Source organism: Aotus nancymaae, unplaced genomic scaffold (assembly GCF_030222135.1).
Source record: "Aotus nancymaae isolate 86718 unplaced genomic scaffold, 86718_ANA_hifiasm-v0.15.2.pri h1tg000051l, whole genome shotgun sequence".
Classification (NCBI taxonomy): Eukaryota; Metazoa; Chordata; class Mammalia; order Primates; family Aotidae; genus Aotus; species Aotus nancymaae.
In genome coordinates this window covers 21,262,039-21,281,523 of record NW_026988465.1, presented here as the reverse complement: position 1 = coordinate 21,281,523, position 19,485 = coordinate 21,262,039, and the positions used below count along the sequence as shown (strand labels likewise).

Below are 19,485 nucleotides of genomic sequence, written 5' to 3'. Positions count from 1 at the left end.
CCATAGGTTTGTTGTGAGATAACGTAAAATGCTTATGACAGTTGCTACATTAAATTCAGTATAGTGTTCAAAGTCATACTAGCTCCCCTAGGTCAAGCTGCTAGGAAGATTAAAGTTGGGCCACCAACTAGCAAATGGAAGCATTTGTCAAAATTGACTCAACCAAGGTATAAGGATTGAGCACCTTTAAACAGCATTCTTCGTTCAAAAATTAGACTTGGGCTTAAGACTCTGAAAGCATCAGGGAAGCTTAAAGCCTAATGAGAATAAAAATAAAAATAGCAGGTCTTTGCTGGGAATTTGTGGGTACAAATGAAGCCCAACCCTGTGCATTGATTTTAGGTTACTAGTCTCAACATAGCTCCCTTTCTCAACTCCTACAGAGTTTCACCTTTTTCTAGGACGTTGAATTTTTTTCTAGGACATTTGCAAAATGCTGAGGCAGTAACTTTAAATTTTGACTTTGTCTTTTGCTAAGTCAGACCCGTTTTGAGCCAGTCACATCTGGCAGAAGTGATAACAGCAGAGTTTAATCAATTTCACACTACTTTGTTCTGTATTTAATTGCAGGAACTGGGGAGAACCAGGAAGTACTAATAGGGATGTCGACCAGTGGTACCTGTAGTCCCAGCTACTCACAGTTGGGGCTGGGGAGCTCCTGTGTTTACATCTCCTGCCTGCAGAGGGAGGGCTGTGTGTGTGTCCCCGAGACTCACTCTGTCGCCCAGACTGGAGTGCAGTGGTGTGATCTCGGTTCCCTGCAGCCTCCACCTCTTGGGTTCAAGCGATTCTCCTACCTGAACCTCCCAAGTAGCTGGGACTACAGGCATGCACCACTACACTCAGCTAACTTTTGTATTTTCAGTGGAGACCAGGTTTCACCCCGTTGGGCAGACTGGTTTCGAAAGCCTGACCTCAAGTGATCTGCCTTCCTAAAGTGTCATCTGCCCTCCTAAAGTGCTGGGATGACAGGATAGCCCATTTCTCTCTCCTCCCTTCCCTTGCTTCCTCTGTCCCCGTCCCCGTCCCGGCTGGAGTGCAATGGCGCCATCTTGGCTCACTGCAACCTCCGCCTCCCTGGTTCAAGTGATTCTCCTGCCTCAGCCTCTTGAGTAGCTGGGAATACAGGTGCCTGCCACCACGCCCAGCTAATTTTTGTATTTTTAGTAGAGATGGGGTTTCACCATGTTGGCCAGGATGGTCTCCATCTCTTGACATCGTGATCTGCCTGCCTCAGCCTCCCAAAGTGCTGGAATTACAAGCATGAGCCACCACACCTGGCCAGGATAGCCCATTTCTACTGGCCTGGGGGAAATCATTTAATTGAGGCTTCAATCAACTGAGGCCCAGAAAAGTCAAGTTAATTGTGGCTGCCTCTCTTGTTCAAAAATTAGGGCCAGCGCGGTGGCTTACGCCTGTAATCCCAGCACTTTGGGAGGCCAAGGTGGGCAGATCACCTGAGGTCAAGAGTTCGAGACCAGCCTGGCCAACGTGGTGAAACCCCGTTTCTACTAAAAATAAAAAAGCAGCCAGTCGTAGTGCCAGATACCTGTAATCCCAGCTACTCTGGAAGCTGAGGCAGGAGAATTTCTTGTACCCAGGAAGCGAAGGTTGCAGTGAGCCGAGACCACACCATTGCTCTGCAGCGTGGTCAACAAGAGCGAAACTCCATCTCAAAAAAAAAGAAATTAGTCCACTTACCTTTTTAAGGTTATATTTCAAAGGGTGCCCACTTCCTTTCCCAGATAACTTATCCATTAGGCACAGTAGGTATGATGCTAAGGGCCCATAAAACTTTTAGGAGCGCTCAAAAATGTTAAATTTGTTCTAAAATCCAAAGAAAAAAACTTTCACGTGGCATATTAATATGTTAATCATATAGCAATGCAGATGTAAAATGTGCTTTTTATTTATTGTTTATTTGTATAACGGGAAGTACTTCACAAAGGCAAAAGTGCCTGGAGCTTAGAAAGTTGACAATGTGCCCCAGCCACGTGCTAGAGGCACCAGGACAGGCTGGAAGTAAGACAGGAGCCCAGAGGGAATTGTTTACTCTCAGAATGGGCGCTTGCAGAGGGCCACAAAACTGGAGAGTAAACAATTCCCTCTGGGCTCCTGTCTTACCTCCAGCCTGTCCTGGTGCCTCTAGCACGTGGCTGGGTGTCCTCACCAGGGCCTACAAGGAGGAAACCACGAGGTGAGAGGGATCTCCTCCCTCCTTTCTCCTTTGCCTGCCTTTGTCCTGGGAGCCTCTACTCCCCAGTTTCCACCCTTATCCCCACTATTTTCTTTCTTTCTTTCTGGGTTTTTTTTGAGACAAGGTCTTACTGTCACCCAGGCTGGAGTGCAGTGGTGCTGTCTTGGCTCACTGCATCGTCCACCTCTTGGGTTCAAGTGATTCTCCTGCCTCAGCTTCCCGAGTAGCTGGGAGTGCAGGCGCGTGCCACCATGCCTGGCTAATGTTTGTATGTTTAGTACAGATGGGGTTTCACCATGTTGTCCAGGTTGGTCTCGAACTCCTGACGTTAGGCAAACCACCCACCTTGGCCCCCCAAAGTGCTGGGATTTCAGGCATGAGCCACCGCTCCCAGCCTCCTCTCCCCCATTTTCTAGAGTGGCCCACATAGAGCTTGAGACCCTCTGGATTTCAAGCCTGTGTTCTCCCTACGCCTTAATGTAACCGGATGTTTCCTTTTCACCTTCAGTCTGTATTTCCAGAAGAGTTCTAAATAGTAGAATCATGCTGTCTTGTTTATAACAAAGCCACCTATATTAGGAAAGGGGGGTTGTGGGGCACAAAGAAAAATATTTCCATAGGCTTATTATTTGTCAGATAGTTTTCTTAGTATTGTGAGCTACCTTTTAACTTTCTTTAAAGTCAAATCTTTGATGTTTTTATTGTTACAGAAATAATACAAACTTCTTAAACCGGCAAGCACCGTTGTCACATAAAGACCATATTCATAATTATCACAGTTCCTAAGCAAATAATTTCCTCTCATTCTATTACATTCATAAATTTATATCATTCTGTACCTCAAATACAAAAACATACATATAATGAGAAGTTGAGACATTTGTGATTAGTATTGTTTGGTAACTGAACCCATTTCTTTTTTTTTGAGATGTGGGTCTTACCCAGGCTGGAGTGCAGTGGTCTGGTCTCAGCTCATTGCAACCTCCACTTCTCAGGTATAAGCGATCTTCCCGCCTCAGCCTCCTGAGTAGCTGGGACCACAGGTGCAAGCCACCATGCCCGCTCATTTTTGTTTTTGTTTTTTTTTTCATGGTAGAAGGATTTTGCCGTGTTGCACAGGCTAGTTTTGGACTTCTGGCCTCAAGCCATCTGCCTGCCTTGGCCTCCCAAAGTGCTGGGATTATAGGCATGAGCCACCACGCCTGGCTGAACCTGTTTCTTTGGTGCTTTTTGGATGGGTTTGTTTTATCATATCTGGTTAGATACTGTTTCCAGGTGACCCTTTGCAAGCCTCTCACTGTAATCATTGATTGACTGCTTGAGAGAGAATATCCCAAATCCCAATTAATCATTGCCACTGCCTCACCCACAGGCTGTAGAAGGCCCAGAGTGAGAGGGAGGCACGCTCAGAGGCCTCTGGTGGCCAGAAGGGGCGTGGAAACGTGCAGACACTGCATGGACGGTGGGGACTGGAGGAACAGGACATGCTCTATCGGGGCGGCTGGCTCTTCAGCTGCAGCTGGTTGTCATATTACATAGGAGTCTCAGTTCGTGATGACAGTTCTTTGATTTTTAAGAGAGCCAGAAATCTAGATTTCTACGTGAATTTTCTCATTTTAAAAAAGGGTATAAAGTTTAAAACAAGTTTGTAAACTTGATGTAAGTTTACAAAACATCTTAGCCAAACAAAACACATAGCCTTATGGCCTCTAGACTAATGAAGAGTCCAGAGGCCGTATGGCTGCGTGTTTTGTTTGGCTAACAAGATGTTTTGTAAACTTGCATCAAGTTAATTTAAGTTTAGCCCAGCTCTGAGCTAACCTGGGCCTATTGCCCTCAGGTTTGGCAGAGCTGGGGGATTCCTTTCCTTGGGGCTGTACGAGTAGCTGTGTTAAGCTTACAGAGGAAGCTGTTGAGCAGACAACTAAGTGTCTCAAATCATTCCACTTTCTTTTTTTTCTCTCTCTCTCCCTCTCTCCTTCCCTCCCTCCCTCTCTCTCTTTCTCCCTCTCTCTCTTTTTCTTTCTTTCTGTCATCTTGCTCTGTCACCCAGGCTAGAGTACAGTGATTAAATCTTGGCTCACTGTAGTCTCCACCTCCCGGATTCAAGAGATCCTCCCGCCTCAGCCTCCCCAGTAGCTGGGACTACAGGCACGTTCCACCATACTGACTGATTTTTGTATTTTTAGTAGAGACGAGGTCTAAACATGTTGATCATGCTGGTCTCAGACTCCTGACCTCGGGTGATGCACCTGCCTTGGCCTCCCAAAGTGCTGGGATTATAAGTGTGAGCCACCACACCTGAGCAAATCATCCCACTCTCTATTCATCCTTTCTTTTTTTTATTGTAAAATTCTATGTTTTTTTTTAAATTATTATCATAGTTTAAGTTCTGGGGTACATGTGCAGATCATGCAGGATTGTTACATAGGTATACACATGCCAGGGTGGTTTGCTGCATCCGTCACCCCATCATCTACATGAGGTATTTCTCCTAATGCTATCGCTCCCCAATCTCCACCTGCTGCTATCCCTTCCCTGGCTCCCTCATGCCCCAACAGGCCCCAGTGTGTTATGTTCCCCTCCCTGTGTCCATGTGTTCTCATTGTTCAACACGCACTTATGAGTGAGAACATGTGGTGTTTCATTTTCTGTTCTTGTGTTAGTTTGCTGAGAATGATGGTTTCCAGCTTCATTCATGTCCCTGCAAAGGACATGAACTCATCCTTTTTTATGGCTGCATAGTATTCCATGGTGTATATGTGCCACATTTTCTTTCCTTTCATTTGGCTAACCTGAGAGTGAATACCATTTCCTCCCACTCTTTCAGGAGTGCATCTCTTGCTTTTAATGTAAGCTATACATAATTTGTGCTTTAAGATTACCTTTCGTTCCATGAACAGCTGAATTTTCCCCATGGATTAAGTGCAGCTGGCTACCTCATGATATATTCTGAGCTTAACATTTTCCAAACCCTGTCTCTTGGCCCTAAATCTTCCCCCTTCCTTCCACCTCCCAAGTGCAATTGGCATCTTTGCTTGTGCTGCAGGAATCTGACCTTGCCATGGGCTCTGGATAAGCCTATTAGAATAGCCAGAGGTAGAGAGACCAGGAGTGGCTGCTCTTGTGTAATCCCATTCAAGTGTCAGTATCTGTTGCCAAATACTGAAAGAGACGCCAGTTCCAGCTGATCACCATAGAAGCTTTCCCAGCACTTGTGGCTTGGGAGGCAGAGGAAGCAGGACAGCCTGATGAACGCGTAGAAAGGATGCATGAGAGATCCACCCTTGTAAGGTGAGGTGCTCCAATATGTTGACTGTGTGCACAGGTGAGCCTTTTTATAGAAAGCAAAATATGTCTGGAGACAGCTTTACTTGCATCTCTACACAAATTTCATGTTAAAATGAAATTCAGAAAAAACCCTCTGTCAGAAGATGCAGTGCTTCTGGTCTAAGGCTTTAGATTTCGGTTTATCCTCCTCCCCCCACCCCCCAGGAGTACAGAGTTTGTTTGCTGTTCTGGTGAAGTTAAACAGTAGTTGAACAGTTGACTTCGTTGGAAAATGATACGATTTTGAAATGAGACTTGGTTTCCTGGGTCAGTGACCTGCTTAGAGAGAAGCAGCGGGTCTGCGCCTGGATTTCGGAGCCACGGTGCTGCCGCAGCTCTGAGCATTCCCACGTCACCAGAGAGCCTGTGGGGAATGAGAGCATGTCTGCTTTCAGGTTGTGGCCGGGCCTGCTGATCCTGCTGGGTTCTCTCTGCCGTAGAGGTTCATCGTGTGGCATTTCAACGCACGTAGAAATAGGTAAGTCCTGGTGCCTTGTTATGTTACTGAGGGGACAGTAAATCTGTGAAAAGACATTAAGAGAGAGATTGAAAATCCAGCCCGTGGATGAATACCGTTTCTTCCATGACTGAGCTGAATGGCCTGACAGCAGGGAGGAGAAGGCGGTGATTGCAGTCATGCAGGGATACAGATTGGCAGCATGGGTTCAGTTAAGGGGCAAATAAAGAGAGCTGATGCCCCGTTGGTCATGGGGCCCCTGCGTGTTTCTGTGGGTGGGGAAATAGTGAGCAGCTCTGTAAACTGGAGGTTGCAATGCAGCAGCAGGACTGACAGAACGGGGGAGGAACAAGATGGGTGCAATATGGCAGGAGTGAGAAATGTACTTTAGTGGTTTTACATGGCCAAGGACAGGCATTTCCAAGTACATGTAAAGAGTCACGTGTGGCCATGGCAGTGGGTCCCTCGAGTCACATTGCCGTAAAGGCGCTTGGCGTCAGGAAGGTCAGGGAAGTGGGGGAGTTCGGTCATCCACATCCACGGTGCCGATAAGATGGCAGGAATTGGGGAGGAGAGGAGGACACCAAGCCAGTGCCACCGACCTCAGGGGCAAAGGCAGAGTCATCCTGGATATAGGGAGATGGTACCACAAAGAGTTACTTAAATTTTTTGTTTTTCTAGCTTTATTGATGTATAATTGACAAACAGAAATTGTTGATACACGTATGCCTTGTGAAATGATTAGCACCATCAAGTTAACGCATCCATCACCTCACATAGCTATCATGTGTTTTGCATATGAGGTGAGAGCACTTAAGATCTTTCTTAGCAAAAGGATTTGGTTCTTGTACGAAGTGTATTTGTGATGTTTTAACATGGAAAATGTGAGTCAATTTGTGATAGAATGAGCTATGATAACATTCTACAGCAGTTTTCAGATTAATTTCAGATATACCTGATGTTCTGAGTTTTCTTTAATTTAGATAAAAATAAGAGAATTTAATAGTTATACCACCTCCAGAAGTTTCAAAGAATGATAAGATCATAGGCAAAATATAAGAATGTATCAGTGTAAAACAGACCTACATACTGAGCATGGGTGAGAACCTGTTATGACAGAACTTGACCATCTGAAAGGACACTAGAGGTCACCAAGTCCAGTTCTTTTCTGTTACAGATGAAGAAACTGCTACTAGACAGCTTTACAGCTCACTTGGTAGTGGCCTGGCCTAGAGTTACATGTCCTAACAGCTGGTCTCGTGCTCTTTCCGTTACAAATGTGTTGCTGGAAGGGAGCCGTGAAGCAGTGGAAAAGAGAATCGGACTTAGGTCTCATTCCAGCCCTGCAATAAGCAGATGTGTGACTGAGCAATTCACTTTACCTACCTCTTGAGTCTATAAAATGAGGGGGTTGAACTTCTTACAGAATTCTCAAGTGTCTTCTAGTTCTGTGTTCTGTGAAATTGAAATTGCCAGAGCTACCGGGTGAGCTGATAAGGAACAAATATAAATGGAAATATTCAGTTTTTTAATTCTTAGAGTTTAAAAATTTCCAAGACAGATTGCATCTGAAATGTTAATAAAACCAGATAATTGCTTGCCTTCCTTCAGTAAGTACCAAACAGAGGTCTTAATGGATATTTAAAGAAGAATATTTATGTGAACGTAATTGATGGCAACTCCTGAAATAGAATCTGCACAGATTCTGAGAATTTTTTTTTACATAGAGGAAGACTAAAACTGCATCATTTATTTACTAATACATTAGATGATTTTATAAATATTTTGGTTTACTTTTTCATTTCTTATAAAGAACCTGAGTGGAAGGTTGGCATTATGTGAGTGAGTTAATTAGAAATGGCTCCATTCAGCATAAATCACTGGAATCCTATCCACAGGTTATTTGTATTTGGGGGTTGTGATTTTTATGATATTAATGTTTATAATATAGTAGTGGCTATGTTTTTTTGTTATATGAATTTTAAAAATTGGATGTGATTCACAACATAAATAAGGTATCACCTTCAAATGTCACTTCACAGGGAATGTTAGTCCTCTTATTCATTCTTGGGAGATTCAGGCTATGGGTGGGTGTCTGTATATAGGTGGGTGTGGGGTGGAGTCAATAGCCTTCTGATAAAGCGGTCCAATGATGAAAAACCTTTGAGGATCATTGGTTCAGTCCATAGGTTAGGTGTTACATTGTATTTTGTAGTTAGGTTTATCTACCTGAGTATGGAAGCGAAATAGGATGATGACAGTTTCTTGAGTTCCTACCAAGTGTCAGCCGGTGCGCTTGTCACTTAGCGTTTATTTTCTGTCACTTAGCAGTTATTTCAACCAACCTATATGGTGGGTATTTTTTAACCTCGGTTTTCTGTAGAAGGGAACTGAGGTCTAGAGAGGTTGAATAGCACTAAAGGTCATAGAGCTATTTAATAGTTAAGCAGAAACCAAATCACTGTCTAAACTTGCTTTGTACTATATAAATACTGCACAAATCTGATTATACCTAATGCAGATTGCCAGCGAGTGCAAACTTACTTCACTTCCTGTATCCTTGACAGATACAACCACAAAATTACATATTTTTCTTTTAAAATGATCTTGACTAAGTTACATTTTCAGTAACACTTGAACTTAATTGATTTATGTATTTATTTCTCTCAGGACACAGAGCGCTGGAGTTTCTTCAGCTTCACAATGGGCGTGTTAACTACAAAGAGGTAGGAAGCTTGAGCTTTTCTTTTTTGTGCATTAGCTTTCTTCTATAGGTGCCAAACAAAGGTCGTAACAGATATTTAAATGGTAATTTTAAGACTCATTTTGGCTGGGCGCAGTGGCTCACCCCTGTTACCCCAGCACTTTGGGAGGCCGAGGCAGGTGGATCACCTCACGTCAGGAGCTCGAGACCAGCCTGGCCAGCATGGAGAAACCCTGTCTCTACTAAAAATACAAAATTAACTGGGCATGGTGGTGCTTGCCTATGATTTCAGCTACTCAGGAGACTGAGGCAGGAGAATCGCTTGAAGCCAGTGATTCCATTCAATTGCAGTGAGCTGAGATCGCACCATTGCACTCCAGCCTGGGCAACAAGACTGAAACTCCATCTCAAAAAAAAAAAAAAAGGCTCATTTTTAATTTCTTCATGTTAATAATGTTATGAGACATTAATATTATGGTGAAAAGGTATATGTCTACTCCAAGTGCTCCTTGAACATTTTATATGTGTCTTATATATAGCACACTTAAAATTTAAAGATTTTGATGATATGAATCATAATTTGAAAAAATACTTGAGGAATTTTTAAAATAGTGCATTTAAAAAAATTTACTCATCTTCTCTGTATCATTAGAATTTTAGTATATGTGCTGCTGAGGAGAGTACATCTGTTTTGTCTTTATCGTAGAGACGGGCTCTCACTAGGTTGCTCAGGCTCGTCTTGAACTCCTGGGCTCAAGCAGTCCTCCCACCTTGGCCTCCCAAAGCACTGAGATTACAGGCATGAGCCACTATGCCTGGCCTGTCTTTTTTGTTTTCATAAAGCACAGCCATAATGGAGAGAGATCATTTATTTTCCACTTCTTGTTACTGTGTGTTGCACACAAATTGTATCACCAGGAGGAGAAGGAAGTATTTATTAAGAAGTAGGCACTAGATTCTCTGTCCGGCTTCTATATTCTACTGTATCCTAGTAGGACTAGCTCATGACTCACCTTTACCCATCTTCACATGAACACATTCTGATCCTGTGCGCTATTTGTTCTATAGCTAAATAACACTTCGTGACAAAGATGTAATTCTTTCGTACTTATATTTGATAAGTGGGTAGCTTCCCTCCTGACATCAGAATTGGATCATTTGATAACATTAAGTCTTGATAATCCATTTGGGAAGCAGCATGGTAAGATAACTGAAACTTACTGTATCCTCAAATCATTTTTAATCATAAGATTCCGCTTCCTCACTTGTCAACTTAACAGGCCAAATGAGGAAAACCAGCATTTATATCTGATAGTCATCTTCCTTGACCTTAACAGGGAGTAGGCAGGAAAGAGGAGGAGAAGTGAGAATCTGCCTAACGCATCACATCAACAGTCAATCCTGAGTGAGTGCAGAGTGATTTCTAGTAGAGGTATTCAAGCTCATATTGTTAATTTAAAACATGTTAAATGGACAGACGCTCCCTCTCAGGATGCATTCTAATCCAAATACTAATGTCATCCTCAGAAATAGGCCAGGCATGAAGGGTCATGCCTGTGATCCCAGCACTTTGGGAGGCCAAGGCAGGTGGATCACTTGAGGTCAGGAGTTCAAGACCAGCCTGACCAACATGGTGAAACCCTGTCTCCACTAAAGATATAAAAATTAGCTGGACATGGTGGCAGACACCTAGAGTGTCACTGCAGCATAGGCTGCAGTGAGCCAAGATTGCACCACTGTACAACAACCTGGGTGACAGAACAAGACTCTGTCTCAAAAATAAATAAAAAATAAAATAAAATAATTAAACCATGGTCCCAGTTACTTGGAGGCTGAGGCAGGAGAATCGTTTGAACCTGGGAGGTGGAGGCTGCAGTGAGCTGAGATCATGCCACTGCACTCCAGCCTGGGCAACAGAGTGAGGCATTGTCTCAAAAAAACAACAAAAATTAGGTGGGCATGGTGGTGTGCCCCTGTAATCTTAGCTACTCAGAAGGCTGAGGCAGGAGAATCAGTTGAACCTGGGAGGCGGAGGCCACAGTGAGCCAAGATCGCACCACTGCACTCCAGCCTGGGCGACAGAACAAGACTCTGTCTCAAAAATAAATAAATAAATTAATTAATTAAATAATTAAACCATAAGTTCACATGACTATACCACCAATTATAATCCGACACTTCAGGATTTACTCTAGCCTTCATCATGTCCATATCTTTAACTCCTTTCTCTAATGCTGAGAAACCTGGCTCCCATTATTCTCAATAACTTTATGTGCTCAGTCTCCTTATATGTATTCAATTTCTTCTTTTTTTCCTTTTTTTTTTTTTTTTTTGAGGTGGGATACTGCTATGTTGCCTAAGATGGTCTACTCCCGGGCTCAAGCGATTCCCCTGCTTCAGCCTTCTGAGTAGCTGGGATTGCAGGCATGGGCCACCAATTTCTTGATCATGCTTAGCAAATCCCCTTAGCCTGACATGGCCAGATGAATCCCCTTGGCCCAGAAATGAATAAAAAAATAAAACTAAACATATATGACAGACATATAAAGAAGATATGCTGTAAATGACACGGGAAGGGTCAATATTCTTAATTGCTCATGTATTTCATTAACATTTTTTGAAGCAACTTCAGATTTGGAAACAGTTTTGCTTTTAGGGCTTAATTTTTATTCATTTTCTTTTCTTGCAAGACAGGGTCTTGCTCTGTTACCCAGGATGGGGTGCAGTGGCATGATCTTGGCTCATTGCAACCTCCACCTCCTAGGTTCAAGCAATCCTCCCACCTCAGCCTCCTGAGTAGCTGGGACCACAGGTGCATGCCACCACATCCAGCTAATTTTTTGTATTTTTGATAGATACAGGGTTTTGGCATATGGCCAGGCTGCTCTCGAACTCCTGAGCTCAAATGATCTGTCCTCCTCAACCTCCCAAAGTGCTGGCATTACAGGCATTACAGAGCCACTGTACCCGGTCTTTACTCATTTTCATTTTTGTCAATTTGGTAGGTAGAAAATGGCTTTTGTTTTAGGTTTAATTGGCATTTTAATTTTTTTTTTTTTTTTGAAACTGGGTCTGGTTCTGTCACCCAGGCTAGAGTGCAGTGGTATGATCTCAACTCACTGTAACTTCCACCTCCCAGGTTCAAGTGATCCTCTCAACTCAGCCTCCTGAGTAGCTGGGACTACAGGCACACACCACCACATCAGGCTAATTTTTGTATTTTTTGCAGGGACAGGGTTTCACCATGTTGCCCAGGCTGGTCTCAAACTCCTGGACTCAAGCAGTCTTTCCGCCTTGGCCTCCCAAAGTGCTAGGATTACAGACATGAGTATCATGCCTGACCTGGCATTTTAATTATTAACTTATTAATGAGTTTAAATAGATTCTCAAATATTTATTGGCCATTTCTAGCCCCTCTGAATTGCCTGTCTTTTGCTAATTTTAGTATTACGATGTTTATCTTTATTTTGACATGTAAGAATAGCTTATTTATGAACGCTATCAGCCCTCAATCTAGGAAATAATTCTCGTGACTATTTATTTTTCTTTTAAATTTATTTTTTATTTTTATTTTTTACCATGCAGAAATCTTCAGTTTTTGAGTAGTTAAATGCATCAGTCTTTTCTGTTACGGTTTCTACTTGTAAATGATGATTAGAAAAATCATTCCCACTTCATGGATATATAATTATTCACTTACATTTTATTCTGTTAATTATATGGCTTCATTTTTGACATTTAACCTTATAATTCATCTTCCATTTATTTGGGTATAAAGGTTGACAGGGATCCAGTGACTTGCCATTGCTAATATTAATTTCAAGTCAGTATCACCTAGGGCAGTGGTCTCCATGTTTTTTGACACCAGGGACTGGTTTCCTGGAAGACAGTTTTTGTATGGATGAGGTGGGCGGTGGAGGGTAGATGGTTTTAGAATGAAACTGTTTCATCTCGGATCATCAGGCATTAGATTCTCATAAGGAGTGTGCAGCCGAGATCCCTAGCATGTGCAGTTCCCAGTAGGAGTCACACTTCTCTGAGAATCTCGTGCTGCTGCTGCTGTGGAGGAGGTGGAGCTCAGGTGGTGATTCTTGCTTGCCCGCCGCTCCCCTCCCGCTGTGTGGCCCCATTCCTAACAGGCCACACTGGTACCAGTTGATGGCCTGGGGATTGGGGACCCCTGCTCTAGGGTGAACGTGGGTTTGCCCATGCAAAGATGGTATACTCATTGTTATGGGGTTGTGACATCACCATTTGTTGACTACTCTATGCATTATTCATCTGTTAGATATTAAGTTATATGTATGCTTAACTCTGTTTCTGTACTTTTTTTTTGGTGGTGGGGGATGGAATCTCACTCTGTCACCCAGGCTGGAGTGCAGTGGTGTGGTCTCAGGTCACTGCAGCCTCCACCACCCAGGTTCAAGCAATTCTCATGCCTCAGCCACCTGAGTAGCTGAGATTACAGGTGCCAGCTACCATACCCGGCTAGTTTTTGTATTTTCAGTAGAGTTGGGGTTTCACCATGTTTCCCAGGCTGGTCTCGAACTCCTGACCACAGGTGATCCACTTCTGCTTCTCAAAGTCCTGGAATTATAGGCATGAGCCACTGTGCCTGGCCTTTCTCTACTCTTTATTCTGCTTCCCTGATCTGTTTCTTTTGGTTTCAGTATCATACTATTTTTGTTTCTATAGCTTAAAAATATATTTTTCCTTTTTTTTTTTTTTTGAGATAGGTTCTCACTCTGTCACCCAGACTGGAGTGCAGTGGCATGATCTCAGTTCACTGCAACCTCCATCTCCCAAGTTCAAGCTATTCTTCTGCCTCAGCCACCTGAGTAGCTGGGATTACAGGTGGGTGCCACCATGCCCCACTCATTTTTCTATTTTCAGTAGAGTTGAAGTTTCACCATGTTTCCTAGGCTGGTCTCAAACTCCTGATCTCCAGTGATCCACCTACCTCTGCCCCTCAAAGCTCTGCGATAACAGGTGTGAGCCACTGCGCCTGGATTTTCTGTGCTTTTTGTTCTGTTACACTGATCTGTTTCTTTTGGTTTCAGTATCTTTTGTTTGATAGCTTAAAAAGACATTTTACTTTCTTTCTTTCTTTTTTGGATATAGGGTCTCACTCTGTTGCCCAGGCTGGCGTACACTGGCGTGATCATGGCTCACTGCATCCTCAATTTCCTAGACTCAAGTGATCCTCCCACCTCAGCCTCCCAAGTAGCTGAAACTACAGGCAAGCACTGCCATGCCTGGTAAATTTTTAAATTTTTTGTAGAGTCAGGGTCTTGCCATGTTGCCCAGGCTGCTCTTGAACTCCTGGGCTGAAGCAATCGGCTGGCCTCAGCCTCCCAAAGTGCTGGAATTACAGGTGTGAGCCACCTTGCCCAGCCAAAAATACATTTTTGGTGGATCACCTGAGATCTGGAGTTCAAGACCACCCCAGCCGACATGGCAAAACCTTGTCTCTTCTAAAAAATACAAAATTAGCCAGTGCAGTAGCTCACACCTGTAATCCCAGCACTTTGGGAGGTTGAGGCGGCCAGAACACCTGAGGTCAGGAGTTCGAGACCAGCCTGGCCAACCTGGTGAAACCCCATCTCTACTAAAAATAAAAAAATTAGCTGGGCCTGGTGGCAGGCGCCTGTAATCCCAGCTATCAGGAGGCTGAGGCAGGAGAATCACTTGAATCTGGCAAGTGGAGGTTGTAGTGAGTTGAGATCATGCTGGTGGCAGAGCAAGACTCCATCTCAAAAAAAAATCCAAAAATATTTTTATATCTGAAGGATACATCCTTCCTTAGTCTTCCTCTTTATTCCCTAGCAGTTTGGTATTTGGCATAATTTTCAAAATTTACTTGAGATTATTTTATCACATTAGATAACATACCTAATTTATCTAATGTTAGAAGCAGATTTAACAAGTCTTAATACATATAAGGAGCTTAGAACAGTGGCTGTTAAGTAAATAGCCAGTAAGGTTAATTACTATTTTTCAGTGACAGAAGTCCAACTCAAGCTATCTTCTGGAAAAAAGTGGACCTTATAGGTTCATATAACTGATACCTACAGTGTGGAACTCGGCCCAGAGCTCCGGATGATTTCTGTATTTCTCCACATGGAGGATGCTGATCGTGTAGGACTCTGCCTCAGAGCTCAGCAGCCACAGGAGGAAGAGGGTATCTTCCCAGAGCTCTAGCGGAGAAGTCTCGGGAAAGGTGTGAACTGAACTAACTTTGCTCAAAGGTCAATTTCTGAGTCAAACTCTGGTGAGGGTGGGTGTGCTGGCCACTTAGCCCTCTGGTCAGCCCTACCTGAGTGGTGTGCAGTGGGCTCTCGGCAGGAGAGGGTGATTTCTGCCTCTAGAAGGAGGACAATGGGATACTGGTTAGAAAAAAACAAACAGATGATACTATCTTTCCTTGCGTATTAATTTCCTGAAGTACTTCTTCGTTGCCTCTATATATGGTCCACATTATTAGTAAATTCTTATTTAAAAAAAAAAATGGGGCTGGGCGAGGTGGCTCACGCCTGTAATCCCAGCACTTTGGAAGGCTGAAATAGGTGGGTCACCTGAGGTCAGGAGCTCAAGATCAGCCTGGCCAACATGGCGAAACCCCATCTTTACTAAAAATAAAAAAATTAGCCGGGCACACCTGTAATCCCAGCTACTTGGGAGCTGGAGGCAGGAGAATTGCTTAAACCTGGGAGGAGGAGGTTGCAGTGAGCCGAGATTGCCCCATTGCGCACTCCAGCCTGGGCGAAACTCCATCAAAACACAAACAACAGCAACAAGAAAGACAGCTCTGGGTCAGTCAGTCAACCTTAAGGCCTTAGGGAAATCCCGCTTTACTGGGTTGACAGAGAAAATGGATGAAAATGAAATTTAAGGAAGTGATTTCTGCTATTCTTTATTAGCCTTTCTGTGTTTGGTAGGGAAGAACCTGAAGTCATATATTGTTGTGTGTTATCTTTGATTATGCACGAATTTTAATCACTTATTTACCTTATTCCTGCTTTTCTTCTTCTTCCCTTTTATTCCATCCATACGCCCATAGTTCTAGCATCTCATCATGGGGATTGGTGGGGCCTGTACTCTGCAGGCGTTGGCTCCTACCCCCTAATCTCTGTTTTCCTGCTCTGCAGCTGTTACTAGAACACCAGGATGCCTATCAGGCTGGAACCGTGTTTCCTGACTGCTTTTACCCTGGCATCTGCAAAGGAGGTAAGATGAAGGTTTGCGGACTAAATAAAGTCATTTTTACTTGGTTAATAGGAATAGCTATGACTTAAAATATATATGTGTGTATTATATATTTTTACTTGCAAGTATATTTTCCATTATTGTTGGTTAATGACTTCTTTTACATAGTTGCATTTTGCATTTAGCTAAAACTGACCTGCTTAAGCATAGAAATTCTGAAAACTTTATTTTTTGGCGAAAACCTAAGTGGCATAATAGAAGACATTTTGCAAGAGATCAAAAGGTCTGAGTTTGTGTTCCTTCTATATTAGCATGTGACCTTGAAAAAGTCGCTTATGCACAGAATCTCAATTTTCATGTTTTGGCAAAGACAGTGCCTGCCCTGCCTCTTCACTGGATTGTCCTTGTCATTAATGCACAGTATTTTGTCAAGTGTTATGCAAATCTCAGATAGTGTTATCTGTGAGAGTTAGAGAGGAAAGAAACATGAAGAGAGGCTTAACAGTCAAAGACAGATTTATTTTGAAGAAATAAACCTGAGAGGGGCTTCTGGCTGATTTTGGTCAGGAGTGCTCTCTCTCACAGTGTACTAACCTACCCTGTGTTAGCCAGACAGCCTCCATCTTGACCTCTGCCTCACACGTCCTGCCACTCCTCCCTTAAGCGCATACCTGGGTCTTGCTACTGTGCTGGGTCATGCTGTAGTTAGAACTATCAAAACACATAACCTTTGTAACCATAGCCTGTTTGGCAAGCCCACCTGCCATTGTGAATGCCCCCCCTTGATTGATTATATGACAAGTACTGAATACTTGCCTTGGTATCTGGCAATCATGGGAACCACTTGTGTATACCCTCTTTGAAAAATTAACAATCATGAGACCCTCCTGCCTCCTAGTTGCCAGGCTCCTTATCTAACTTGCTTGTTCTGCTTCTGTAAACTCTGCTCCAGCTAGGCTCTCCCTCCCCTACCTTAAGCAAGGTATAAAAAATAAGCCCCTTTCTTGGGCCGAGAGAATTTTGAGCCTTAGCCATCTCTCAGTGACCGGCTAATTAATAGGGGGCTCTCAGTTTGAAACTGAGAGCATGGCACTGTTCCATCTAACTCACCTGGGTGTAACAACAGACTAAGAGTATTTATTGGTGAGAGAGCTTGGAATGTTTCTGTGTGGGGCAGAAGTTTATGATGGGGTTGAAATGTCTCTGGTCAGAGGGAAGGTTACCTTGGGGCTGCACATCTCTCTGGCTGGAGGGGAGGTTATCTCGGGGTTGGCAGGTCTCTGGTTGGGTGGGGGGGTTGGAATGTTTCTGGTTGGAGATGTTATTTGTGGTTTGTGGTTATGCTCCCCCTACCCATTAGGCTGATGCCCTTTGGATTTAGGCAGTTTTTGGACAAGATGAACTTAAAATGGCAGTGCTTGCCCAAGATGATGTCTCTTCCGCTCTGTCATTATCAGTAAATTAGCTTCATGGGTTGTATCAGTCCAGGTCCCAGCAGGTCCCGGAAGTTACACTCAAACTGAGTAATTCGAGAGGAGCTTAGTAAGGGCACCATTTTCAAAGGGACAGGAGGTGAGGAATTGCAAAAGATAGTTCAGGGCAGAGAGTGGTGACTGGAGCCATGGAGAGAGAGTGGCATGAAGAAGAGCACTTGACAGAGCTGGGCCTTCAGCAAAGAGGCATAGCCAGCCACTGTGACCCCACACGAGGGGAGCTGGAGAATAAATATCCCACCTTCTGTGTCTTCTTTTTCTCTGATCTGTCAGTTCTCTTTATCAACCAAACCCAACCCAACCAACACCAGGGGGCCAAGAAACCAGTTGTAGCAGGTGACCTCAGCGTCACCCTACAGGGTAGGGGAGAATGGGGAGAAGGTCTAGAAGGACAGATGGAGGCTCCCAGCACACTGGGTCCTCATAGTAGGGAAGGATGGAGGGTAGGTCTAGAAGGACAGATGGAGGCCCCTAGCACACTGGGTCCTCATATAAACTGTTTTCAGGTCTTGGGTCATCTGCTCTTATCCCATTCCTTTAATTCAGTCATGTATTTGAGGCTGAAATGAACTGTTTGGGGTTACTGACTCCTGTAGTTAGAATCCCAGACAGTTAATCTTTTGCATTTCTCGTATTTATGAGGAGCTTTGTTCTGTTTCCCTCTTAGTCGGTTAACTGTCATTTCTCAATCCTATTATTTAGCCTACATGTTATAGTGCTACTTTCTAACCTATTATTTCGAATTTGGCACTTCCCAAACTGTATTCATGGGCACTCTACTGTCCTTTGATAGCTTCTACAAACAAGAAGGAAGAAAGGACATTTTTGTCCATTCAGTTTGAGAAACGTGGCTTAATGTGCACCATTTTTAGAGACAGACAAAACACTCACTAGGAAAGGTTCTGAGGAGAGTGGAAAGGGATAACAACTATTTCCCTAGCATTTTCCATTCTTGTGTGATGTAAAGATTGGGAATGGTATATGACTAGTTACAGGGGATTTGTATACAAATTCCACTTAGGTTTTTATGCATTTTTCCAGATCTTACCTCGTCGCATACATACCTAATTCAACTGTAGTTTTCTTTTTCTTCTTTGGTGATTCACTTTCATTTTATCTTTCAAAAGCACTTAGCTTTCTTAGACACTTAATTGCCAAAGAAAAATCTCCTTTTTCTTAAAAAAAAAATGTATTTATATATTTTTTAGAGACAGGGTCTTGCCCTGTTGCCCAGGCTGGGGTGCAGTGGTGCAGTCACAGCTCTTGACAGCCTCACACTTCTGGCCTCAAGTGACCCTCCTGCCTCAGCCTTCTGAATAGCTGAGACTGTAAAAAGTGTGTCCCACCATACCTGGCTAATTTTTTATTTTTTACGTTTTTGTAGAGATGGGTCTTGCTATGTTGCCGAGGCTAGTCTCAAACTCCTGGCCTCAAGGGATCCTCCTACTTCAGCCTCCCAAAGTGCTGGGATTACAGGCATGAACTACTGCACCCAGCAAAACTCTTCATTTGTATTAGTTTACCTAATACTGAATTAGCTTTTATAATTACAGTAACAAGGATATCTGGATTAAACAGGATTAGAAGTGGGTCGGATTGACCCTTCTGTGAGCTATGGTATAGACGGATAAGTTCAGGTCTCTAGGCGTGGCTTGCCAGCTGTCAGCCTTCAGCAGGCCATGGAGGTCTTCGTTTTGCTTCCAGTCTGTAGGATTTACAGAGAGATCAGAAAGCTTCAGTTCATCTGGCAATTCCTTTAAATTGAGGTTGTTCAAAAGAGCTCCTGCTGTATTTAAGTCTGGAGTTTTACTGTACTCTGGAGAACAAGAATTGTTTAAAGCTTTATCTCTAGGAAAACACTTGAAGCAAATCAAATGTTTTGGTTCTAACTTCTTTGAAAATCATTTTCAGAAAAGCACGTGATTTCCTATGGCTTCGGCAATTTTCACTTTAGGAGCGGCATAGAAAACCTGAACCGAGGGATCTGAATTCTGCGGTTTTGCTTTTAGTCGTCCTCATAACATCTGGCCCTCCATGAGGCGTTCGTGGCTCTCGGAGGTTTAGCACAGCAGCCAGTTCGGTCTTTGCCACCCCTCTT

General features: G+C 43.5%; 1 protein-coding gene across 1 annotated transcript in view; it reads left to right on the top strand.

Annotated features, from left to right (window-relative positions):
• Positions 1–5,368: 5,368 nt before the first annotated feature.
• The window catches only part of GPLD1 (glycosylphosphatidylinositol specific phospholipase D1), a 65,502-nt gene continuing 51,385 nt past the window's right edge, over positions 5,369–19,485 (top strand). Inside the window, exons 1-4 of the mRNA XM_012458521.3 lie at positions 5,369–5,491; positions 5,800–6,005; positions 8,655–8,710; positions 15,837–15,915. Coding sequence (XP_012313944.2) covers positions 5,466–5,491; positions 5,800–6,005; positions 8,655–8,710; positions 15,837–15,915 — 367 coding nt within the window. The 5' untranslated portion in view covers positions 5,369–5,465. The remainder of the gene's footprint in view (positions 5,492–5,799; positions 6,006–8,654; positions 8,711–15,836; positions 15,916–19,485) is intronic.